The sequence below is a fragment of the Loxodonta africana genome, chromosome 1, assembly GCF_030014295.1.
Source record: "Loxodonta africana isolate mLoxAfr1 chromosome 1, mLoxAfr1.hap2, whole genome shotgun sequence".
Classification (NCBI taxonomy): domain Eukaryota; kingdom Metazoa; phylum Chordata; class Mammalia; order Proboscidea; family Elephantidae; genus Loxodonta; species Loxodonta africana.
In genome coordinates, this window is record NC_087342.1 from 97,915,548 (window position 1) to 97,942,752 (window position 27,205).

At 39.5% G+C, this 27,205-nt stretch overlaps 1 protein-coding gene and 1 long non-coding RNA gene across 12 annotated transcripts in view; one reads left to right on the plus strand and one right to left on the minus strand.

Annotated features, from left to right (window-relative positions):
- Positions 1-27,205, plus strand: part of LOC111750178 (uncharacterized) — a 96,697-nt gene that overhangs the window by 60,810 nt on the left and 8,682 nt on the right. Inside the window, exon 2 of the long non-coding RNA XR_002785350.2 lies at positions 8,517-8,613. This is a non-coding gene — a long non-coding RNA (uncharacterized LOC111750178). The remainder of the gene's footprint in view (positions 1-8,516; positions 8,614-27,205) is intronic.
- Positions 1-27,205, minus strand: part of SLC26A8 (solute carrier family 26 member 8) — a 93,248-nt gene that overhangs the window by 20,150 nt on the left and 45,893 nt on the right. For 9 of the 11 annotated variants that reach the window (XM_023546441.2, XM_023546426.2, XM_003404228.3 and 6 more), the window contains 4 exons: positions 20,208-20,355; positions 15,392-15,505; positions 9,439-9,516; positions 1,716-1,811 (listed from right to left, as the gene is read on the minus strand). In XM_023546441.2, coding sequence (XP_023402209.1) covers positions 1,716-1,811; positions 9,439-9,516; positions 15,392-15,505; positions 20,208-20,355 — 436 coding nt within the window. The remainder of the gene's footprint in view (positions 1-1,715; positions 1,812-9,438; positions 9,517-15,391; positions 15,506-20,207; positions 20,356-27,205) is intronic. The other 2 variants (XM_023546386.2, XM_023546417.2) reach the window with 2 other exon arrangements.

Consider the following 27,205-nt stretch of genomic DNA (forward strand, 5'->3'; position numbering starts at 1 on the left):
GATCCGTATTTGTGCTCATTCCAAAGAAAGGTGAATCAATAGAATGCAAAAATTATCAATTAATATCACACACAAGTAAAATTTTGCTGAGGATAACTCAAAAGTGGTTTCACCAGTACATTGACAGGGAATTGCCAGAAATTCAAGCCAGATTCAGAAGTGGATGTGGAACAAGGGATATCGTTGCTGTCAGGTGGCTCTTGGCTGAAAGCAGAGAAGACAGAAAAATGTTTACCTGTGTTTTATTGACTATGCAAAAGCATTCGACTGTATGGATCATAACAAATTACAGATAACATTGTGAACAATGGGAATTCCAGAACACTTACTTGTGCTCATGAGGAACAGGGGGTAATCATTCAAATGGAACAAGGGGATACTGTATGGTTTTAAATCAACAAAGGTGTGTGTCAGGGTTGTATCCTTTCACCATACTTATTCAATCTGTATGCTGAGCAAATGATCTGAGAAGCTGAACTATATGAAGAACGTGGCATCAGGATTGGAGGAAGACTCATTAATGACCTGCGACATGCAGATGGCATAACCTTGCTCGCTGAAAGCGAAGAGGACTTGAAGCACTTACAGATGAAGGTCAAACATTACAGCCTTCGGTATGGATGACATCTCAACATAAAGAAAACAGAAATCCTTACAACCGGACCGATAAGCAACATTATGATAAATGGAGAAAATATTGAAGTTGTCAAGGATTTCATTTTACTTGGATCCACAATCAGTGCCCATGGAAGCAGCAGTCAAGAAATCAAACGACATATTATGTTGGGTAAATCTGCTAGAAAACACCTCGTTAAATTATTCAAAAGAAAAGGTGTCACTTTGAGGACTAAGATACACCTGACCCAAGCCATTTGCAAATACCTGACCCAAGATATTTTCAGTAACATCATATGCATGCAAAAGCTGGACAACGAATAAAGAAGACTGAAGAATTGATGTCTTTGAATTATGGTGTTGGGGAAGAATACTGAAAATGTTATGGACTGCCAGAAGAATGAACAAATCTTTCTCGGAAGAAGTACAACCAGGATGCTCTTTAGAATTCTGCGAGGGTGGTGAGACTGTCTCACATATTTTGGATATATTATCAGGAGTGACCAGTCCCTGGAAAAGGCTTTCATGCTTGGTAAGGTAGAGGGTCGACAAAAAAGAGGAAGACCCTCAACAAGATGGACTGACACAGTGGCTGCAACAATGGGATCATTGTGAGGATAGTGAAGGACTGGGCAGTATTTTTTTCTATTGTATGTAGGGTCGCTATGAGTCAGAATCAACTCCACAGCACCCGACAACAACACTTAATTCGTTTAGTTTTGCATAGTTGGAATAAAGTCTCAGTATTTTCATTTGCTAACAGCCTTGACTCTCTCTTTTAAAGCAAAAGTACTAGGCATCCAAGAGTGGCTAGCAATCGTCATGTCCATGACTAATTACTTTTGTTTGTTCTGTTTTCCCTCCCTCTAACCTTCTCTTCTGTCCTTCCCTTTCTCCAGAAAACCAGAAAACTAAACCCATTGCCGTCCAGTTGATTCTGAATCAAAGTGACCCTATAGGACAGAGCAGAACTGCCCCATAGAGTTTCCAAGGAGCACTGGGTGGATTCGAACTGCTGACCCTTTGGTTAGCAGCCGTAGCTCTTAACCACTATGCCACCAGGGTTTCCTTCCCTTCCTTAGCCAGTGCTAAATACTCACACAGTCATACTGGTCCTGCCTCCACAGATGAGGTAGGTTGGAGATGGTTCCAAGGTAGGGAGTGACATTGCTCAGAATAACACCAGCCAGCACAGCCTGTGGGGAAAAGATAAACGCTGCTTCATTTTCCGTAGGGGCTAAAACTCCCAAGTCCTCACAAAGGAACCACAGGTTAATCAGGGGAAACGGAACAACCAGAAATGGAAATAAGAGAATGCTGACACATTGTGAAAAATGCAACCAATGTCCCTGAACAATATGCACAGAAATTGTTAAAAGGGAAAATGTAACCAATGTCACTGAACAATATGTACAGAAATTGTTAAAAAGGGAACCTAATTTGTTGGATAAACTTTCACCAAAAACACATTAAAAAAAAAAAAGTTAGGCTTCCCACCGAGACATTTTTTCCACTGATATCTCATATTAATATCAAGTCCATATTACAACTCATTGTGCAATCAAGTAAGTATTTTGCACGTTTTTCTCTGCTTTCCTCCACAATTTCTCAAACATGCAAGACAGGGCAAGGCCAAGGCCTGACTGATTTGGCTGGTAAAGATATCGATGAGCCCGTTTTAGATTCAGATAGTTTATTACTTACATAAAAAGTGAAAGGAAGTGTAGCTAAAAGTTATAGTCACTCCGCCCCTTCAGTTTCAGTGTTTATGATGGTTAAGGTTATGTTTCAACTTGGCTAGGCCAGGATTCTCAGTGATTTGGTAGGTATTATGTAATCATCCTCCATTTTGTGATCTGATGTGAGCAGGCAATCAGTTGGAGGGGAAGATCCTTGGGAGTCTGGCCTACATCCAATATATATGGGTGTTCTGGAAGAGCTCGCTCTCTCTCAGCACTGCACTCAACACTCATCATCCTCTGACTCCTGCTTCTTGGAACATGAGCCAGGAGCCTGTGCCTGACCTGCTGATTTTGGGTTTGCCAGGCCCTGCAACCATGTGAGTCAGTAGAAGCCTTCGGCCTGATATCTGACCCACCGATTTGGGATTTGCCAGCCTCCACAATTGTGTGTGCCATTTCCTTGAAATAAATCTCTCTCTATATATTTATCCATCACTCATCTGTCAGTTTTTCATACCGTGGTGGCTTGCATGTTGCTGTGATACTGGAAGCTATGCCACCAGCATTTCAGATACTAACAGGGTCGCCCATGGTGGACAGGCTTCAGTGGAGCTTCCAGACTAAGAGAGACTAGTAAGAAGGACCTAGCAATTTACTTCTAAAAAAACTGGCCGATGGAAAGCTTAGGAATAGTAGCAGAAAACTGTCTGACATACTGCCAGAAGATGAGTCCCTCAGGTTGGAAGGCATTCAAAACACGACTGGGGAAGAGCTGCCTCCTCAAAGTAAAGTCAATCCTAATGATGTGGATAGAGTCAAGCCTTCAGGAGCTTCATTTGTTGATGTGGCATGACTCAAAATGAGAAGAAATAGCTACAAACATTCATTAATAATCAGAGCATGCAATGTACGAAGTATGAATCTAGGAAAATTGGAAGTCATCAAAAATGAGATGGAACGCATAAAGATCAATATCCTAGGCATTAGTGTGCTGAAATGGACTGGTATGGGACATTTTGAATTGGCTAATCATATGGTCTACTATGCTAGGAACAACAAATTGAAGAGGAATGGTGTTGCATTCATCGTCAAAAAGAACATTTCAAGGTCTATCCTGAAGTACAAGGCTGTCAGTGGCAGGATAATATCCATATGCCTACAAGGAAGACCAGTTAATACAACGATTATTCAAATTTATGCTCCAACCACTAATGCCAAAGATGAAGAAATTGAAGATTTTTACCAACTTCTGCAGTCTGAAATTGATCAAACATGCAGTCAAGATGTATTGATAATTATTGGTGATTGGAATGGAAAAGTTGGAAACAATGAAGAAGGATTAGTAGTTGGAAAATACAGCCTCTGTGAGAGAAATACAGCTGGAGATTGCATGATAGAATTTTGCAAGAAAATGAGTTACTCATTGCAAACACCTTTTTTCAACATAAATGGCGACTATACATGTGGAGCTCACTGGATGGAACACACAGGAATCAAATTGACTACATCTGTGGAAAGAGAGGTTGGAAAAGCTCAATATCATCAGTGAGAACAAGGTCAGGGGCCAACTGCAGAACAGACCATAAATTGCTCTTTGCAAGTTCAAGCTGAACCTGAAGAAAATTAAAATAGGTCCATGAGAGCCCAAGTATGACCTTAAGTATATTTCACCTAAATTTAGAAACCATTTAAAGCATAGATTTGGTGCACTGGACACTGATGACTGAGGCCAGACGAGCTGAGGAATGACATCAAGGACATCATACATGAAGAAAGTCATTTAAAAAAGACAGGAAAGAAAGAAAAGGCCCAAATGGATGTCAGAAGAGACTCTGAAACTTACTCTTGAACGTAGAGTAGCTAAAGCGATTGGAAGAAATAATGAAATAAAAGAGCTGAACAGAAGATTTAAAGGGTTACTCAAGGAGACAAAGTAAAGAATTATAATGAAATGTGCAAAGACCTGGAGTTAGAAAACCAAAAGGGAAGGACATGCTCAACATTTCCGAAGCTGAAAGAACTGAAGAAAAAAATTCAAGCCTCTAATTGCAATATTGAAGGACTCTATGGGACAAAATATTTACCAGTACAGGAAGCATCAAAAGAAGATGGAGGGAATACACAGAGTCATTGTACTAAAAAGAACTGGATGCCATGCTAGAAGTACTCATCTATGCCAAGAAATCTGGAAGACAGCTCCCTGGCCAACCAACTGGAAGAGATCCATATTTATGCCCATTCCAAAGAAAGGTGATCCAACAGAATGTGGAAATTATCAAAACAACATCATTACTATCACATACATATAAAATTTTGCTGAAAGATCATTCAAAAGTGGTTGTACATCTATAGGGAACTGCCCAAAATTCAAGCCAGATTCAGTAGAGGATGTGAAATGAGGGATGGGATATCACTGCTGATGTCAGATGCATCTTGGCTAAAAGCAGGGAGTACAGAAAGTTGTTTACCTGTGTTTTATTTACCATGAAAAGGCATTTGACTGTGTGGATCATAACAAATTATGGATAACACTGTAAAGAATGGGAATTCCAGAACACTTAATTGTGCTCATGAGGAACCTGTACATAGACCAAGAGGCAGTCGTTAGAACAGAACAAGGGGATACTGCATGGTTTAAAGTCCGGAAAGGTGTGCGTCAAGGCTGTATCCTTTCACCATACTTATTCATGCTGAGCAAATGACCTGAGAAGCTGGTCTATATGAAGACCACGGCCTCAGGATTGGAGGAAGACTCATTAATAACCTGCAATATGCAGGTGACACAACTTTGCTTGCTGAAAGTGAAGAGAACTTGAAGCACTTACTGATGAAGATCAAAGACCACAGCCTTCAGTGTGGATTACCCTTCAACATAAAGAAAACAAAAATCCTCACATCTGGACCAATAAGCATCATCACGATAAAGGGGGAAAATATTGAAATTGACAAGGCTTTCATTTTATTTGGATCCACCATCTACACCCATGGAAGCAGCAGTCAAGAAATCAAACGGCATATGCATTGGGCAAATCTGCTGCAAAAGACATTTTTAAATTGTTCAAAAGCAAAGATGTCACTTTGAGGACCAAGGTGTTCCTGGCCCAAGCCATGGCGGTTTCAATCGCCTCATATGCATACTGTCTTAGTTATCTAGTGCTACTATAACAGAAATACCACAAGTGGATGGCTTTAACAAAGAGTTATTTATTTTCTCACAGTCTAATATGCTGTAAGTCCAAATTCAGGGCATCAGCCCCAGGGGAAGGCTTTCTCTCTCTATTGGCTCTGGAGGAAGGTCCTTCTCATCAATTTCCCCTGGACTAGGAGCTTCTCCAAGCAGGAACCCCAGGTCCAAAAGACACACTCTACTCTCAGCATTGCTTTCTTGGAGGTATGAGGTCCCCCTGTCTCTCTGCTTGCTTCTCTTTTATATTTCAAAAGAAGCTGACTTAATACAAAGTCTAATCTTGTAAATCTCATCAACATAAACTGCCTCTAATCCCTCTCATTAACATCATGGTGACTAGATTTACAACACATAGGAAAATCGTATCAGATGGCAAAATGGTGGAAATCACACAATACTGGGAATAATGGCCCAGCCAAATTGATATACATATTTTTTGGGGACAGGATTCAATCCATGATACATACAAAAGCTGGACAATGAACAATAAGGAAGTCCAAAGAAGAACTGATGCCTTTGAATTACAGTGTTGGCGAAGAGTATTGACTATACCATGGACTGCCAAAAGAAAGAACAAATTTGTCTTAGAAGTACAGCCAGAATGCTCCTTAGAATCTAGGGTGGCAAGACTTTGTCTCATGTACTTTGGACATGTTATCAGGAGGGATTAGTCCCTGGAGAAGGACGTCACACTTGGTAAAGCAGAGGGTCAGTGAAAAAGAAGGCCCTCAGTGAGATGGATTGGCACAGTGGCTGCAACGATGGGCTCAAGCATAGCAATAATTGTGAGGATGGCGCATGACTGGGCAGTGTTTCATTCTGTTGTACACAGGGTCGCTGTAAGTCAGAGCCAACTCTATGGCACCTAGCAAGAATAACAGTATATATACACCTCACTGGTTTTGCTCCTCTAGAGAACTCAGCCTAAGATGGTGTTGTTCTTTCTGGTGTGTGGGACAACCCATGGGGAGCTGGTATCTTTGGCTAACCATCTTGTGTTTGGCTAGTTGGTCTTGCCTGGTCTTGTGTGCCTGACATATCTACATTACCTACATAGAAACCCACATAGAATAGTCTAAATGATGAATGGTCTAGATAACAAATTAAGGCAACTTCCACTTACAGAAAATAAAAGTTTCAATTAGGCTTTTATTCAGATTCAATCATGATATACTATAATTATTTCAACATCAAGATGCCTTTTTTTTTGCTCATGAAATTAAATTACCTAATTTAAAAACACTGATAACACTCCATGTACATGGTTGTTGAAAATAAAAGGGTACCTACCAACCTTTTCTCATACTCATAGCAACTCTATAGGACAGAGTAGAACTGCCCCATAGAGTTTCCAAGGAGCGCCTGGCGGATTCCAACTGCCGACCCTTTGGTTAGCAGCCGTAGCACTTAACTACTACGCCACCAGGGTTCTTTTGGAAAATAATTTGGTGATATATTAAGAAGTGCTGGTATGCTTTCACATGCAAATTTTGTTTTACTTTTAGAAATCTATCCTAAATATAGAAAAAAGGTAAATGTACAAAACGATTCATTGTCATGTTATTTATAACACCAAGAATGCAGAGAACCTAGCTTTCTAACAATAAGGAAATGATTAAATAAGTTACAGTATGGAGTATCATGCTATATATTAAGTGAAAAGATATCACTATGCCAATTGGCATCCATTCACAGAAAATAATATTGGTTGGATATATGCCAAAATGTTAATAGTGGTTTATTTGTGATTGTAGATTAATTTTATTTTTTATCTATTATGAATTCCCCAAAGTTTTGAAAATGACCATTTCTACTTTTATAATGGAAAAAAAGTTTCTTAAATATGAGAAAATGAAGACCTATACTCATAAGGACATAAAAATCATCAGGGCCTCAAAGTAGAACCTAATCTATCTTAAGAAAAATTTTCTTGTGCTCATGAAGTGTCTGAATTGGCTTAATATTTATCTGCCTTTTCCTAGCCTTCCTCTCCCCCACATTCTCTGCCTGGGAATTAGAACTGATCCTACCACCAGGAATGGCTGAGTTGAAGCTGACTCTGGTCTTCTCAGGGTACTTAGTAACCAATTTGACTCAACAGGTCAGCAGAAGAGGGAAAGTGCAAAAATAAAGTCAGCAGAAATGACCTCTTTTCCACCATCCCATCTTCCTTCCAGTGAAGAAACTCCAAACTTTTTGCAGTTTGCAGGGAGATATGGTGGAAAGGAAAAGGAACTCAACTTCGTAGGGTTTTTGAAAGGTTTTTGGCTTGAGGCAGGGAATATGAAGAGGAAGCAAACCTTCTCATAAAACAATATACTAATTAAAACTTACCTTTCTGAATATTAAGGTAAAATATGCTTATTATATAATGAAGAATTAAACTTATACACAATTCCTATTATCTAAGAGACATCCATTGTTAACATTTTGGTCTGTTCTCTCTATACTTTTCACATAAAATTGGAATAATAGTAAGTATACTATTTTACATCATGTTTTATAAAATCTGTATTGGTCCCCTTGCTAGCTGAGATCCTAGCCTGGCTGCTTCACCAATGGACTCCAACAAGGATTTTGTAAGAAGTCTTTCAAGGAAGGGAGAAGTCAGCCATTGTTTAATACTCCAAGAATCCCACTGCTATAGTAATTCATATATCCCACTGATCAATTGTGTTTACATCTTCTTATCTAGAAACACGCTAACTAGATGTAAAAATAATGTGGTTAGCTAAAAGCAAGGGCTGTTTTTAAAAGTCCCAACATGTTTAAAATAAAGGAGTGCTAACTACTTTTACCACTACCTTTCAGTGAATTCTGACATTTTATATTTGTTTAGGATTTATTTATTCTGCTTCTAGCTGTAAAGAAAAAAGTATCACTGTTTAAAGTAAATTAGTGAGTGGCCCTCCTAACGCCAATAGTTATAGTACCAAATGTGCTGTATAAATTAAGTTTTAGAGATGACTTCTGCTGAGAATCAGGGGATAGCCACTGATAACCACAAGCTTACTCCCACCCTCCTTGCATAGATTCCAAGGAGGAACTCCAAGGTCCCTGAATCCCAAGAGGAGAAGGCAGCAGCGGCCTTGAGATGGACCTGAGCTACTGAAACCTGATATTCACCAGGTGGGTGCTTTCAAAGAGATGGCCAACATTCACAACCACTCTAGCTTAAGGACTTCTATTTCTGTGTGTAACCAAACTGCTACATCAGGAAAGAAACCTCCCACCTCCCTTCTTGTCGTCGTTGTCAGTTGCCTTCGTACTATCTAAAAACGGCTATAAGGGCACATTAAGGAAATTAAAAAGGAAATGATGGTCACACAGCATTGATCTATATTATAATTTAAAACAAACTGGTTACAGCCAGTAACGAATGTACCTCGCATGGCTAAGTGCAAGGTGATCAGTCTTCCACCAAGGGAAGAAATGGCACATTCATATATAGAGGTATGAGTTAAACACAGAGTTAAAACTCAACTTTCAGACCCTACGTTCTAGTCTTGTGAACTAACCAGAGGCAGTGTGGGGGCAAAAGAGGGATTAAGTCCCCATGAACAAAGAACAAGGCCTTCTGGAAACAGTTTAGGAAAACAGATGGCATGAATGCACAGTGAGCTTCCAAGGCTGTGGTGGAACTGGGGGTTCTGTCATCTGAAGTCTAGTCTGTCATTTTAAACTGAATCCTTATGCAGTAGCTTATAATAAAAAGATGACTAATGAGAATAATAACAAGAATAATTAACATGTCTCCAGCACTTACTGTAAACCCAACAATGTTCTAAATGCTTAATACATATTAGCTATTTAATTCCCATGACTGTGTGGCAGATAATATGACTTTAAAGGAAAGGTACAGAGATAGACTGGAGCAACCACTGAGGGCAAGCTGAATGTAAGTCTCCTCAGAGATGCCCCACCAAGATGCAATCCGGGGATTTGGCCACTTACATTTGGCAGTTGGTAGAAAAAGTGTCCCACCTTCACCATCAGCAGCAGCATCACACCTGCGCCTACCAGAGATGCAAACTGAGGAGACAGAGCCGGTTGGAGAGAGACCATCAGGAACATATTGGTCCCTGTCTGCAACTGAGGCCTTCTGCTTGGTGAGAAGCATGTAATTTTTTTTTTTTAAAGGAGTTCGGTGTAACCATTCAGCATAAATACATCTTTGCGGAACTGATATTTTCAGGTTTTATCAAAGTGCTAAACATATACTAGGCACTCAGTAAATACTTGTTGAATGAATGCATGAATACTCTATGAAACGTTCCAAATTGTCCTGGGTATTTGAACCTGTATTGCCACAGTTCTACGGATCTGAAATCTCCTAAAATCATGCTTGCATTTCCTTCTAACTTTAACCCCTCCTTGCACAATTTATAAGGAGCCCTGGTTGCGCAGTGGTTAAGCCCTCGACTGCTAACCAAAAGGTTGATAGTTAGTTCAAACCCACCAGCCACTCCATAGGAGAAAGATGTGGTGGTCTGCTTCCGTAAAGATTTATAGCCTTGGAAACCCTATGGGGCAGTTTTACTCTTTTTTTTTTTTTTTATAGGGTTGCTATGACTTGGAATCGTCTTGATGGCAACAAGCTTGCACAATTTATAAGATCCCTAATAGACTTCTCACTGACAGCCCTAAAATCCCAATCATTGCATTTGCCTGTATGAGTATCTCACCCCTCACTTTCCTGCTTGGAGCTTGGATGGGTTCCCATCTAACAGGTTAAAAATACAATGATAATCGCTTCCCATTTTCCTACTTCACTGTCTTTCTGTTTCATTGGCATTAAAAACATTTACAAACATGAGTCAAGGCTCATGTAGGGTAGACTACTCTGGGCTCAGTGTTACTTGGTAAGCAGTGACTCTGACTTGGCAAATAAAGGTGGAAAGCTAAGAAACATGGTTCCCATTATAATCTCAAGACTCTCTGGACATGGTTTTGAACTCATTATACCCTCTATTAGTTAAATTTCTTTTTTTTTAATTTAGCCCCTAGTTATAAAAATAATACAAATATGTAAAAATAATATATAGCAGCGTCATTTTCCATTGTGATGGGTGGTGGTGGTGGTAGTGTGTGAAACCATAACCACAAATCAAAACAATGGCATATACAAGCAAGAAATGAGGGACTTCCTTGAATCAAATGCATTAAATGTCTACACAGCAGTGATTCTCGGATTTTTCGCTTTTTTTTTTATTTCCAGTATAAGAAATAATCTTCCTACTGGGCTCACTATCACCGCTTATTGCTATTTGCCATGTAATTGCATCACTGAAAAGATTAGCAATGCAATCAGTGTTCTACATCCTTCTTTCCCCCTTCCTAGCTGACTCACGGCTAAAGTGAGTGGCCAAATGTGAAAAACCTGAGCCATGTGAGAGTAGTGTAGGAAGAAAGATTCTGGGAAAACAGTCACTATAAGTGAAACTCAGAAACCTCTAATGGCAAACATTTCATACACTGTGGAGCTGAAACATGTAAGTGAACCCCTAACACCTCAGCCTGTTGCTGGATCTAATTTATAGCTCAAGCTTTAGGTGCTCTTTGTTGGCACTGGAGTAAAACATTACTTTGATTAGCCCAGGAAAATATATCAGGTCTTAGCTTTCCTGCCATCTCTTTTCTCCAGAAACCTTCTGATTTTTTTTTTAATCATTTTTTTATTGTTGTTGAGAATATACACAGCAAAACATACACCAGTGAAATTTGCTGACTTTTTTAAAAAGGAAAACAAAGACATGCAGAAGCCGAAATAAGCTATATAAAACCTAAACTAAAATGAGTATAAGCTAGACACTGAATCTCATAAAACTTGCTTCTCAGAGAGAGTAGGGAGGCTTGCCAATAATGCTGCGTCCCCTCACCAGCACCCTCAAAGGCACGGGCTTTGGAATCAGAGGTCCAGCCTTGGTGGCATCATGCCTTAGGAGGATGCTTGATGGCTCTCTGAGTCTCAGGTTTGGTGCCAGATCAGGTCTAAAGACAACAAGCGCTTTGCTTTTCTGCTGATTTCTCCATCACTTTTTCCAGGCTGTCTTGACTCAGCCTACTCCCTAGGGATTCAAAGTGATTTAAGAATGAGCAGAGAATCCCCAAAGCCATAGCCACTATCAACATGCAAACCCTCAACCAACAATTGCTCCATAATCAATGGCTGGAAGGAAGTAAGACAGTAGGCCACTGAGCACCTGGCCTGGGACTAGGAACTTGGGGTAGGAGATAGGATTTTTGAACATCTCTTAAATGACAGGCACTGTGAGAGACACTACTATCATCTAATTTAATTGTCACATCTGAAAGGTTGGCTTTATCCCCATTTTACAGATGAGGACTAGAGCCTCAGGGAGCAAAAGAAACTTGCCCAAGGTCAGATATAGAGGAAGCAAAGAGCCGGGTTTCAACATCCTGATAGTCTAACTCTAAAATTCATGCTCTTTTCATTGCCCTGTCTGCTTCCTCTAAAAAGAACACAAAATGTTTATGTCTTTTATCATGACACACTTTTTCAAAGCAATTTTGGAAGCCTGGGAAAGAAAAGAATCCAATCTTGGAGAACAGGAAAGCACAGGGGTCAGAAATGGGTGCTCAGGAAGGTGAAGAAGGGGAGGCTCCAACTGGCTACAGGCCTAGGGTTCTTTATGCCTCCTCTGCCAGGACCAGATCTGCCAACTCCTTGGTCAGCACCATGGCAGGAAGAGCCTGTATGTTTAGCTGCAAGCAGTGGACAGAGTGAGTTTTAGACAAGGAGGAATTAAAGAGAAATCCAGCCACATACACAGTTTGTATTTATATTAGATGAAAAATAAAAATAAAGCAGCTCTAAGTGGAAGGTTCTGAGATGTTCTGAGAGGTTCCAAGCCAGCCCTTTAGATTCTCTTTGAAGAAGTGGGGAAGTTCTCAGGCAAACTGAAGCAAAAGCCCCAGAGAGAAAGGGTGGAGAGAATACCCCGGTGCTATGGGATGAAGAAGTGTAAGTACAGGCTGAAGGAGCTTCAGAGGCCTTTTCTGGTCCAGATCAGAAACTCACAGAGTGGAGGCTGGGAGCCCGCAATGTGTTGAACCAGGGGCCTGGCAGCATTCTCTGCTTGAGCAGCGATTTGCACTGGACACATTAAAGTCTCTGGGGAGGGCTTACCAGCATCCCTAAAGACATGCCTCTTATGGAGGGTCACTGCACTGCAGTTAGAGATGCACTGAAATGTGCAAAGACCAGGAGTTAGGAAACCAAAAGGGAAAAACATGCCCCGTATTTCTCAAGCTCAAAGAACTGAAGAAAAAATTCAAGCCTCTAGCTGTAATATTGAAGGATTCTATGGGCAAAATATTGAATTATACAGGAAGCAACAAAAGAAGATGGAAGGAATACACAGAGTCACTCTACCAAAAAGAATTGGCTGATGTTCCACCATTTCAGGAAATAGCATATGACCAAGAACTGATGGTACTGAAGGAAGAAGTCCAAGCTGCACTAAAGGCACTGGCAAAATAAAAGGCTCCTGGAATTGATGTACTACCAATTGAGGTGTTTCAACAAATGAATGCAATGCTGGAGGTGATCACTCGTCTATGCCAAGAAATCTGGAAGACAGCTACTTGGCCAAACAGCTGGAAGAGATTCATATTTGTGCCCGTTCTAAAGAAAGGTGATCCAACACAATGTGGAAATTATCAAACAATAGCAATAAATATCACACACAAGTAAAATTTTTCAGAAGATAATTGAAAAGCAGTTCCAGCAGTACATTGACAGGCAACTGCCCGAAATTCAAGGCAATTCAGAAGAGGACATGGAACAAGGGATATCATTGCTGATGTCAGATGGATCTTGGCTGTAAGCAGAGAATACAGAAAAATGCTTACCTGTGTCTTATTGACTATGCAAAGGCATTCAACTGTTGGATCATAAGAAATTATGGATAACACTGGGAAGAATGGGAATTCCAGGACACTTAATTGTGCCCATGAGGAACCTGTAGATAGACAAAGAGGCAGTCGTTTGAACAGAACAAGGGCATACTGCATGGTTTAAAATCAGGAAAGGTGTGTCAAGGTTGTACTCTTTTTATGATACTTATTCAATCTGTATACTGAGCAAATAATCCAAGAAACTGGACTACATGAACTTCCTCCATCAGGACTGAAGGAAGACTAGTTAATAACTTGCAACATGCAGATGACACAACCTTGCCGCTGAATGCTAACAGGACGTGAAGCACTTACCAGTGCTCAGCCTTTAGTATGGATTTATCTCAACATAAAGAAAAGAAAAATTCTCACAACTGGACCAAAAAACAACATCATGGTAAAAGGAGACAATATTGAAGTTGGCAAGGCTTTCATTTTACTTGGATCCACAATCAATGCCCACGGAAGCAGCAGTCAAGAAATCAAACAACATATTGCATTGGGAAAATCTCCTGCAAAAGACCTCCCTGTTGAAAAGCAAAGAGGTCACCTTGAAGACTAAGATGCACCTGAGCAAAGCCATAGCATTTTCAGTCACCTCATATGCATGAGAAAGCTGGATGACGAATAAGGAAGACTGAAGAAGAACTGATGCCTTTTTGAATTACGGTGTTGGCGAAGAATATTGAATATACCATGAACTGCCAGAATAAAAAATAACTCTGTCTTGGAAGAAGTACAGCCAGAATGCTCCTTAGAAGTGACGATGGCAGGGCTTTGTCTCAAGTACTCTGGACATGTTATCAGAAGGGACCGATTCCTGAAGAAAGACATCATACTTGGTAAAGTAGAGGGTCAGCAAAAGAGAGGGAGACCCTCAACAAGATGGGCTGACACAGTGGCTGCAATGATGGGCTCGAGCATAGCAATAATTGTGAGGATGGCACAGGACTGGGCAGTGTTTTGTTCTGTCATACATAGAGTTGCCATGAGTCAGAGCTGACTGAAAGGCCCCTAAAAACAATCTTCTTTCTGACTTTTTTTAGCTTTCACCTTACTTTGCCCATGGACTGTGATACTTTATCTTTCTGCCTCAAAATTTAGTGTCCATTCTTCTGACATATCAGTTTCTGGCCATAGCTATATCTTCTTCCTCTGCTTCTGTGGCATAAGCTTGGCTTTGACCTCTGCCACTGCATCCCTGTCTTCTGAACCCTGACCTATTCCCTGGGCTTACTCCAGATCCAATTCTGAAAGCTCCTTAACATTTAACATGCCACATAGCTGAGATGGGACACTTCTCATAAATCTGCTCAGTTCAAAACTCATGCACATTGGCCTTGTGAAATCTCACGCCTGTACTTAGACAAGAGTTTGCCTTTAGAGCTTTCTCTACTATCATTCTCTTTTCTCCCCAAATATTTTTCTTACTGATTCAGAGTACCTAGAAAGAGACTGACCTGATAATTTTCTTTATATAAAGGCAGAATAGTCCCTAGGCTTACCTAGACAAAGGCTTTATTCCCCATCATGAAAGCCCCTTGCCATGTCCTTTGAGGAAGCCAGGAATGTTCTTAGTTCTGCTGCCAGAATGGGGAGAGTTGTACTATTGCTTTCCCAGGCTAAAACTGAGAATGCACCTCCCCATAGAAAAAGTGTTAATAGATGATGATTAGCTTACTTGAAACCTTGTTAGTCTTCACATATATTAATATAGAAAATGGGTTTTTATGGGCTACTATATAATAATCTCTCACATACAATATATCTATAGAAAATAACTTTCAAGTTTCACATTGACATAAACTTTTAAGACAAAATCTGACAAAAATTAAGGCAAGCATGTAATCCAAATTCTTCCAAAAGGTCTTCCCCAACAAGCATAACAAAACCGCAACAAGATTAAACCCATGTAATGCCCTTCTATGCATACACATATGAATAGAAAAAAAATATGTATTAGAGATTAAATTCTATTTCAACACACCTGTTGTCTTCCTCCAGATTTATCCTGGATAACAGTCCTGGCAATAGCAGCAGTAAACACACAACATCTGAAAAATGAACTGATGACATTGCAAAGGCCAATGGCTATTAAATCCTGTAAAGCAACAGCAGACAGTTTAGGCTCATTTTTTGTTGAAGAAGGCTGATTTGATTTTGAAATAAAGGTGCACCATTTATTTCTTGCACAGTATTCTTAAAAAAAAAATTCCTAGAAAGAATAAAAGGATGGCAAATTTGATTTTCTAGATTCCGAAGTTGAATCTTCATTTTAGCTAGTGATCGTAAGGAGGGAACTTCATCAAGGTGAGAAAATGAGGCTCTTGCCTTTTTATTCTCTTTTACATGATCACCAGGACTTAGAATGACAAGGAGAAGTACAGTACTATTTTCTCTTCTATACTATTTTAAGTCAAACTCAGACATATTCTGCTTCCATGTTTTCCTGTTGCATTCTAGGGAAAGGGGCAAACTAGGAGTTGTTGGAGAGTGCCCTTAAAAAAAAAAATGCAAAAAGTAATTCTAGGAGGCCAATTTAATTGTCTCCCACGTGTCTGTCAGTTTGTCGTACTGTGGGGGCTTGTGTGTTGCTGTGATGCTGGAAGCTATGCCACTGGTATTCAGATACCAGCAGGGTCACCCATGGAGGACAGGTTTCAGCTGAGCTTCCAGACTAAGACAGACCAGGAAGAAGGACCTGGTAGTCTACTTCTGAAAAGCATTAGCCAGTGAAAACCTTATGAATAGCAGTGGAACACTGTCTGATATAGTGCTGGAAGATGAGCCCCCCGAGGTTGGAAGGCACTCAAAAGATAACTGGGGAAGAGCTGCCTCCTCAAAGTAGAGTCGACCTTAATGACGTGGATGGAGTAAAGCTTTCGGGACCTTCATTAGCTGATGTGGCACGACACAATGAGAAGAAACAGCTTCAAACATCCATTAATCGTAGGAACCTGGAATGTACAAAGTATGAATCTAGGAAAATTGGAAATTGTCAAAAATGAAATGGAATGCATAAACATCGATATCCTAGGCATTAGTGAGCTGAAATGGACTGGTATTGGCCATTTTGAATCAGACAATCATATAGTCTACTATGCTAGGGATGACAACTTGAAGAGGAATGGTGTTGCATTAATCGTCAAAAAGAACGTTTCAAAATCTATCCTGAAGTACAACGCTGTCAGTGATAGGATAATATCCATATGCCTACAAGGAAGACCAGTTAATATGACTATTATTCACATTTACGCACCAACCACTAGGGCCAAAGATGAAGAAATAGAAGATTTTCATCAGCTGCTGCAGTCTGAAATTGATTGAACATGCAATCAAGATGCATTGATAATTACTGGCAATTGGAATGCAAAAGTTGGAAACAAAAAAGAAGGATACGTAGTTGGAAAATATGGCCTTGGTGATAGAAACAGTGCTGGGGATTGAATGATAGAATTTTGCAAGACCAATGACTTCGTTGAAATACCTTCTTTCACCAACATAAGTGGCAACTGTACACACGGACCTTGCCAGATGGAATGCACAGACATCAAATCGACTACATCTGTGGAAAGAGATGATGGAAAAGCTCAATATCATCAGTCAGAACAAGGCCAGGGGCCAACTGTGGAACAGACCATCAATTGCTCATATGCAAGTTCAAGCTGAAACTGAAGAAAATCAGAGCAAGTCCACGAGAGCCAAAATATGACCTTGAGTATATCCCACCTGAATTTAGAGACCATCTCAAGAATAGATTTGATGCATTGAACGCTAGTGACTGAAGACCAGACGAATTGTGGAATGACATCAAAGATATCATCCATGAAGAAAGCAAGAGATCACTGAAAAGACAGGAAAGAAAGAAAAGACCAAGATGGATGTCAGAGGAGACTCTGAAACTTGCTCTTGAGCGTTGAGCAGCTAAAGCAAAAGGAAGAATTGATGAAGTAAAAGAACCGAACAGAAGATTTCAAAGGGCCTCTCGAGAAGACAAAGTAAAGTATTATAACGACATGTGCAAAGAGCTGGAGATGGAAAATGAAAAAGGAAGAACACGCTCGGCGTTTCTCAAGCTGAAAGAACTGAAGAAAAAATTCAAGCCTCGAGTTGCAATAGTGAAGGATTCCATGGGGAAAATATTAAACGACGCAGGAAGCATCAAAAGAAGATGGAAGGAATATACTGAGTCATTATACCAAAAAGAATTAGTTGATATTCAACAATTTCAAGAGGTGGCATATGATCAGGAACTGATGGTACTGAAGGAAGAAGTCCAAGCTGCTCTGAAGGCATTGGCGAAAAACAAGGCTCCAGGAATTGATGGAATATCAATTGAGATGTTTCAACAAACAGATGCAGCGCTGGAGGTGCTCACTCGTCTATGCCAAGAAATATGGAAGACAGCTTCCTGGCCAACTGACTGGAAGACATCCATATTTATGCCTATTCCCAAGAAAGGTGATCCAACCAAATGTGGAAATTATAGAACAATATCATTAATATCACACACAAGCAAAATTTTGCTGAAGATCATTCAAAAACAGCTGCAGCAGTATATCGACAGGGAACTGCCAGAAATTCAGGCAGGTTTCAGAAGAGGACATGGAAGCAGGGATATCATTGCTGATGTCAGATGGATCCTGGCTGAAAGCAGAGAAGACCAGAAGGATGTTTACCTGTGTTTTATTGACTATGCAAAGGCATTCCACTGTGTGGATCATAACAAACTATGGATAACACTGCAAAGAATGGGAATTCCAGAACACTTAATTGTGCTCATGAGGAACCTTTACATGGATCAAGAAGTAGTTGTTCGGACAGAACAGGAGGATACTGATTGGTTTAAAGTCAGGAAAGGTGTGCGTCAGGGTTGTATTCTTTCACCATACCTATTTAGTCTGTATGCTGAACAAATAATACGAGAAGCTGGACTATATGAAGAAGAACGAGGCATCAGGATTGGAGGAAGACTCATTAACAACCTGCGTTATGCAGATGACACAACCTTGCTTGCTGGAAGTGAAGAAGACTTGAAGCACTTACTAATGAAGATCAAAGACCACAGCCTTCAGTATGGATTACACCTCAACATAAAGAAAACAAAAATCCTCACAACTGGACCAATGAGCAACATCACGAAAAACGGAGAAAAGATTGAAGTTGTCAAGGATTTCATTTTACTTGGATCCACAATCAACAGCCATGGAAGCAGCAGTCAAGAAATCAAAAGATACATTGCATTGGGCAAATCTGCTGCAAAGGACCTCTTCAAAGCGTTGAAGAGCAAAGATGTCACCCAGAAGACTAAGGTGTACCTGACCCAAGCCACGGCATTTTCAATCGCATCATATGCATGTGAAAGCTGGACAATGAATAAGGAAGACTGAAGAAGAGTTGACGCCTTTGAATTGTGGTGTTGGGGAAGAATATTGAATACACCATGGACTGCCAAAAGAATGAACAAATCTGTCTTGGAAGAAGTGCGGCCAGAATGCTCCTTAGAAGCAAGGATGTCGAGACTGCATCTTACATACTTTGGACATGTTGTCAGGAGGGATCAGTCCCTGGAGAAGGACATCATGCTTGGCAGAGTACAGGGTCAGTGGAAAAGAGGAAGACCCTCAACAAGGTGGATTGACATAGTGGCTCCAACAATGAGCTCGAGTATAACAAGGATTGTAAGGATGGCGCAGGACCGGGCAGTGTTTCATTCTGTTGTGCATAGGGTCACTATGAGTCAGAACCGACTCGACAGCACCTAACAACAACAACAACAATTTAATTACAGGTAGTCCCCGACTTATGACAGGGTTCCATTCCTACGATTCTATCATAAGTCAGTTCTCATGTATGTTGAATATCTTTTTTTATTTTAGTTTTAATTATCAGTATCTTTATAAATCCAGCAGTATTTTGAACAGTAAATCATAAAATCAAACACCTGTGAATGAACACCTGAGAATAACATCAGCAAATTACTCACTGCAACGTATTACTAACAATGAGATGTACAAATAAAAACACGTCGTAAGTCAGGGACTACGTGTATATTAGAAGCCTGGTTTTGTATGTGATATCCTATAGCATTTGCACCTCAGAGTATGTGACTAATTTCTAAGGACTGGGTGGAAAGGAAAGTTAAGAGAGGAACTCTGCTAGCTTATCAACATGATAGTGTGTGTTATCTCCTTGCCTCTCTGTACAATATCTGTTCTAGGGGAATAACACATGTTAATTCAAGTGGCTTCAAAGTTAAGTATCCTTCCTTCCTCCAAAATCCTTTGGTTATTACTGTCCAAATCATAGCCCAAGCAAGGCTCAGATTAGAGAACAAAGACATAATGGTCAGAGGCAGTGTTATGGATTGAATTGTGTCCCCCCAAAATGTGTGTTGGAGTCTTGACTCTGATACCTGTGGATGTAATCCCATTTGGGACTAGGGTTTTGTTATGTTAATGAGGCCGTATCAGTATAGGGTGTGTCCTAAACCTATTCACTGCTGAGTTATAAGGAGCAGCATAGACACAGAAGCAAGCATGCACAAATGGAGGAAAGATAGATGCCATGTGGATAGCACGGCAAGGAACAGAAGAACAGAAGCTGAAAGAGACAAAGATTTTCCCCCAAAGTGGAGACAGATAGCCTTCCCCTAGAGCCAGTGCCCTGAATTTGGACTTCTAGCCTCCTAAACTATGAGAAAAAAAAAAAACTCTGTTCACTAAAGCCATTCACTTGTGATATTTTTTAATAGCAGCACTAGGAAACTAAGACAAGCAGTATAGAAAGTCCTGTCCTCTCACCTGGTTTGAATTGACACGGTAGTTATGGACAGCGGCAATCTTCTTGCCTAGAAATACGAGTAGAGAGGAGCTCACTAAAGCTAAAGAGATGGCTTGTAAAATAACCTTGGAAAGAATGTCCATATCTGGTATTACAGGAAACAGGAAGCTGGAATAAAATGGTAGAATTATTCCTAAATAGCAGAAATTCCTTTATTGGCACCTTCCCATTCCACCCTTCTCCAACTGGGCAGGTCGGATTCTTTTTTACAATAATAAGGGCCGGGTAGAGCAACTGAGGCAGCAGCCTGCCAAATTGCCAGCAACCCAAGCCAAGCTACAAAAGTCATTAGGAGAATATGCTCTGTTGCCTCTCGTTTGAGGTTTCTGCCATGTACCAAAGGTAACAAATAGAACAGGCAAAATCCATGATGATTCATGAAAAATGTTTTATTTATATTGAGACCACACCAACGGGTAAACAATAGGCAGATATCACATCCAATACGTATTAGACCTAGCAAGCACAATGAATTCCCTTCTATTCTCACTCAAATACTTCATGCTATAATTTTAGTTATTGCCCCCATGCAAATTACTTCCACATTCTACCCTCACTTTATACTCTATAGTTTTGAGATCACCAGAATGTCAAGACTTGTTCATTTTGCTGATAGTCATGATTATCTAATTTTACTAACACAATACATTCTATTTCTACTCAGATCATAGCATACAAAACATTCCCAAACACGAACCATGAGCAGAACCTCTTACCAGGTATATCTCCCACCCTATTACTAACTAGTGAACTCTCCTTGTTTAATACAATAAACTTTCTTCTTACTATTACCATCAGATTGCTGTCCAGGGAATTAAAGAAAATCCCAATCCTTATAGGAAGGGATCTCTGCCCATTCATGTGTTGGTTTAGTAATTTTACTCTGCTGCCCGGATTATCTGTTAAGTCAGCTTCTGTGTAGTCAGTTTTAGGCTGTGACTTCTTAGAGGTCAGAGATCATGTTTTTGGCTTCCTGTATATGCATGCAGCATAGCACCACTCACAAATATTTGATATTTTCTTTTTAAAGTAGAACATTTTCGATTAGGGTCATGCCCAGTCTATTGGCCTAAAATAGTTTTTAAAGTGGAGTAGTGCCTGGTGTCTTAAAAGGTTGCTAGTGGCCATCCAAGACACAATTTGTCTCTATTCACCTGGAGCAGCAGTGAAAGAAGACCCAGGAATTGGAGAAGGAACTGAATTGCAGGTCTAACTGCCTATGTGAACTACTGCCTCCTTTGTCATAAGACAAGAAGAACTGGATGCTGCCTGGCTACCATTACTGGATGTTTTGATCAAGGACTCAACAGATAAATCCTGATCCAAATTGGGAAAAGAGGTGGAACAGGATTCCAAATTCTTACAGAATCCAGACTTACAGGACCCACTGAGACTGGAAGAACCCCTGAACCTGAGAAAACCAATAAACCTTGAACTGAAACTATCCCCTAAAGTCATCTTTAAACACACAACAGCTTAGCTTAATTAGTAAAAAATGTTCACCTTGAGCATCATGCTCCCCCCTTTAAATAATTATTTATATGAGAGCAAATTTCCAATATTAATTCTAAAACATAGTTGAGAAATTTAGGGGGTGGTAAACCTAAGTCAATGGGGGTAAAACAATGTAGGTAGAGATAGCGAGAATGGCGACATAACGTGAAGAATGTAACAAATGTCACTGAAATGTATATGCAGAGATTGTTTAATGGGTGTATTTCTGCCATGTATATTTTAGCCAAAAAAAAAAAAATTTCAAAAATCATATTTTGCAAAAAAAAAAAGTAGAATACTTCCAAGCATTTATTAAATAAAAGAAAGGATGGCATAGGGAGCCCTCATGTACTCATCACCCATCTTCAGCACTTAACAATTCATGACCAATCTTATTTAATCTGTACCTTTACCCACTGTCTATTCCAAGATTATTTTGAAGAAAATCCCAGGCATTGTATAATTTTAATTGTAAATATTTCATGTACTTCTCTAAAAGATGTACTCTAAAAAATTATTACCAATTTCTTAATATTATCATATGTCTAATCAATATTCAAGCACCCCCAAATGCCTCATAAACATATATTTTAAAATTTGTTCAAATCAGAACCCAAATAAGGTGCATACATTACAATTGGTTGCTATGTCTCTTAAATGTCTTTTAATCTAGAGCTTCTCCATCCATATCCTTTTTTTCTCTCTTTTTTTCCTTTCTTGTAATTTTTTGTCAAAGAAACCTGGTCATTGTTCCTATAGAGTTTCTCACAGTTATTGACTGCATCCTTGTAATATCATTTAACATCAATCCTCTGTGCCTTGAATTTGCTGTAAATTGGTAGTTAGCCCTTCAGGTTTGGTCAGATTTGGGACAGATGTTTGTGAGCAAAAATATTTCATAGGTATTTCCCTCAGGAGGCACATACAATGCTTGTCTCTTTTTGTGATGTTAGCAGCCACTAATGAATGATTATTGTTAGTATACCTTAATGGTGATATTCTAATTCTTTAATTTCTTCTCCCTTTATTGGCTGGAATACTTACTATAAAGTGAAATGTCTTGTTATCAGCTATTTGTTGTTGTTAGGGCCATCGGGTCAGTTCCAACTCATAGCAATCCTATGTACAACAGCTATTTGGAAACCCTGAAAAGCAACTCCTATAGGAAAGGCATGATAAATGCTTGATTCTTTCCCTTTATTTAATAATTTTCAAAATAATAAGGTGGCTCTCTAGCATTACTTAAGGGTGAAAAAATGAGCTTTTTTTTTTTTTTAAGAATCTTTATATATTCATGGATTTAAGCATATCTGATGTGCTTGTCCGGTGACAGTTTCTTTAAGATGGCTCTTTGGTTCTTTTAAATTTTTATTAAGGTATAATGCACATAACATAAAATTTACTGTTTTAAAATGATCAAGCGAGTGGTTTTCAGTATATTCACACTGTTACACACCCATCATCACTTCTAATCACAGAATATCTGTATTACCCCAAAAAGAAACCCTGAACCCACTAGCAGTTGCTCCTAATTCCTCCTTGCCCCCCAGCTCTTGGAAATCACAAATCATTGGTGGTATATAGAAAAACAACTAATTTTTTTATGTTGAGCTTATATCCTGCAACTTCGTTGAAATCATTTATTCATCCTGGGCCCTTCTGACATGACTCTGGTGGTCACTGAGAGTGTCATTGCTTTCTGGTAGGACAATACAGTCCAGATTTATGTGGTATATTGCCTGCCCTAGACCTGGAATCAGCTATTTCTCCAAGAAATCTGTGATGGATTGAATTATGTCCCCCCCAAATATGTGTTGTAAATTCTAACCTCTTCGGCTGTGGTTACAATCCCATTTGGGAAAGGATTGTCTTCGTTATGCTAGTGAGGCAGGATTAGTATAGGGTGTATCTTGAGTCAATCTCTTTTGAGATATAAAAGAGATTAAAGAGGGAGCCAGCAAGCAGAGATGGGGGAAGATAGATGTCAAGCCACATGAAGATCACCCAGGAGCAGACACTCAAAAGAGGTAAGTACCTTCCTCCAGAGCTGACAGAGAGAAAAAGCCTTTCCCTAGAGCCAGCACTCTGAATTTGGGCTTCTAGTCTGCTAACTGTGAGAAAATAAATTTCTGTTTGTCTCAGCCACCCACTTGTGGTATTTCTATTATAGCAGCACTAGATAACTAAGACAAAGTCCTCATTACTTTTGGTAGAAAAGGCATTTAGAGACTACAAACTGGGTACTAGTAGTGTTCATTGTTATTGGGTGGCCATTGTTTCTAAGTCTTGACGAATAGAACCATGAAATAAGTATTTTTTAAAGACAAAATACATCATGAATTTATACAAATAGTTTCAATCCAAATACAGAACTACAAGATTTTATGTGACCTCATGGATTTCACATCTTTTCTCCTTTGCTAAAATCCCAATTCTCAGCAGCAGGGGTGGATTATCCAATAGGCAAGGTAAACATGGTGCTTACCTTGCTGACCAGGTCATCTGTAGTGAACAACTTCACTTTTTTTCAACATATCACAAAGATTCTGCTTCCAGGTATGGCTGGCATCTGCCTCTCTCTCTCAACCCCACAGCACCTTCCTACAGAGTCCAAGCCTCTTTTCAAATTTACAGTCCCTGACAGGGACGGATTACCCAGTGAGCAAAGTAAGCATGGGCTTACTTGTGCTTACTTCCTAATCTGTAGTAAACAATTTCACATTTAGATGTAGCGAAAAACATGTGAAATTGTTCACTACAGATTAGGAAATAAGCACAAGTAAACCTGTGTTTACCTTGCTTATTGGGTAATTCACCTCTGCTCAGCAGCACCAGCAACATTATTCATTGGTTTTATCCCACAATACACACAAACAGAAAAACAATGCAACACCAACAACAATATAATTACTGAAAACAGTTTAAGATTTTCTTATTAGTCTTTTAGTGCTTAGGATTTATTACATTAGGGTTGAACAGTCATATTACTGTAGTTTAGTATCATTTGGAATAGTCCTCTGGGCGTTTATGCCACCAACTCAGTACAAAGATTCATTTGTTTTATTCTGATTTTTGTTTTTAAGGATTGTTTATTTAATTTTGTTTTAAAATGTAATATAAAATAATGATGTAATTCCAGAGTCACATACAAAACAAGATATTTTCAGAGAAGCCTAGCTTCCTTCACTATCCCTTCCACCCTATTACATCCCTCTCCCTAGAGGAACCTTCAAAAATGTTATGTTTTATCAAAGTGTCAGCAGGCCTGCAATCCTTCTGAGAACTGCCCTGTCCAGCTTCTAGAGTCTGCCTGCATTCCTTGGCTCATGGCCCCTTCCTCCATCTTCAAAGCCAAAAAAAGGCTGCATCACTCGACCTTGCTCTTCTGTAGTCAAATCCCCCTCTGTCTCCCTTTTATTCAGATACTTATGATTACATTGGAGCCCTAGTGGCACAGTGTTTAAGAGATCGGCTGCTAACCAAAAGGTCAGTAGTTTGAATCCCCAGCTGCTAGTTGGAATTGACTTGACAGCAATGGGTTCAGTTTTTTTGGTTTGATGATTATATTGGACTCACCAGGATTATCCTGGATAACCTTACCATTTCAAGATCTTTAATTTAATTAGATCTGTAAATTCCCTTTTATAGATATATGTAAGGCTAAGTATTCACAGGTTCGGGGGACTCGGACATCAACATCTTTGAGGGACCACTATACAGCTTACTACAGATACCAGTAAGTATCTTGACCCAACTGACATTTATAGAATATTCTACTCAACAAGAGCAGATTACACATTCTTCTCAAGTGCATGTGTATCATTTATGAAGACAGACCATATTTTGGGTCATTAAACAAGACTCAATAAATTGAAAAGGATTTGAATAGATGCAAAGAAAAAAATAAATAGATAAAGTGGAATTCATCAAAATTAAAAACTTTTGTGCTTCAAAGAGCACCATCAAGAAAGTGAAAGGACACCCCACGGAATGGAGAAAATACTTGCAAATTATATATCCGATAAGTGACTTATATCCAGAATATATAAAGAACTCTTACAACTCAGTAATAAAAAGACAGCCTGATTTAAAAATGGCCAAAGGATCTGAACAGACATTTCTCCAAAGAAGATATATAAATGGCCAATAAGCACATGAAATGATATTCAACATTATTTGTCATTAGGGAAATGAAAATAAAACTACAATGAAATACTGCAGCACATTCACTAAACCAAAAAACCCATTGCCTCAAGTCAACTCCAACTCTGAGTGACGGGGTGGTACAAATGACTTGCGCTAGACTACTAACCTAAACGTTGGTGGTTTGAATCCACCCAGTGGCACCATGGAAGGAAGGCCTGGCGATCTGGTTCCATAAAGATTACAGCCAAGAAAACCCTATGAAGCAATTCTACTTTATAACACATGGGGTGACACTCAATAAGATGTCTATAATGAAAAACATGGGCAATAACAAGTGTTAGTGAGGATGTGGAGAAATTGGAACCCTAATGTATTGCTGGTGGGAATGTAAAATGGTACAGTCACTTTGGAAATCAGTTTAGCAGTTTCTCAAAAAGTTACAATAGTTACCATGTGACCCAGCAATTCCACTGCTAGTATATATCCAAGAGAATTGAAAACACATGTCTACACAAAAACTACACAAATGTTCATAGCAGCATTACTCATAATAACCAAAAGTAATGTTGTCATGGATTGAATTGTGTCCCCCCAAAATATCTGTTACTTGGCTCGGTCATGATTCCCAGTATTGTGTGACTGTCCACCATTTGTCATCGAATATGATTTTCCTATGTGTTGTAAATCCTACCTCTATGATGTTAATGAGATGAGATTAGCAGCAGTTACATAGACTCAATCTATAAGATTAATCTACAATATAAGCCAATCTCTTTTGAGATGTAAAAGAGAGAAGCAAGCAGAGAGACAGGGGGACCTTATACCACCAAGAAAGCAGCACCAGGAGCACAGCGTGTCCTCTGGACCTGGGGTTCCTGCACAGAGAGGCTCCTAGACCAGGGGAAGATTGATGTGAAGGACCTTCCTGCAGAACCAATGGAGAGAGAAATCCTTCCCCTGGAGCTGACACCCTGAATTTGGACTTCTAGCCTACTAGACTGTGAGAGAATAAACTTCAGTTTGTTGAAGCCATGCACTTGTGGTATTCGTGTTATAGCAGCACTCGACGATTAAGACAGATGTGCACCAATGATAAATGGATAAACAAATGTGGTATATCCATACAATGTAATATTATTCAGCAATAAACTGAATGAAGTTCTGATACATGCTACAACATGGATGAACCTTGAAAACATTATACTAAGTGAAAGAAGCCAGGCACAAGAGACCATATATTAATATTACTCTATTTTTATAAAATGTTCAATGGGAAAAGCAATAGAGACAGGAAGTAGAATTAGTGGTTGCCAGGGGC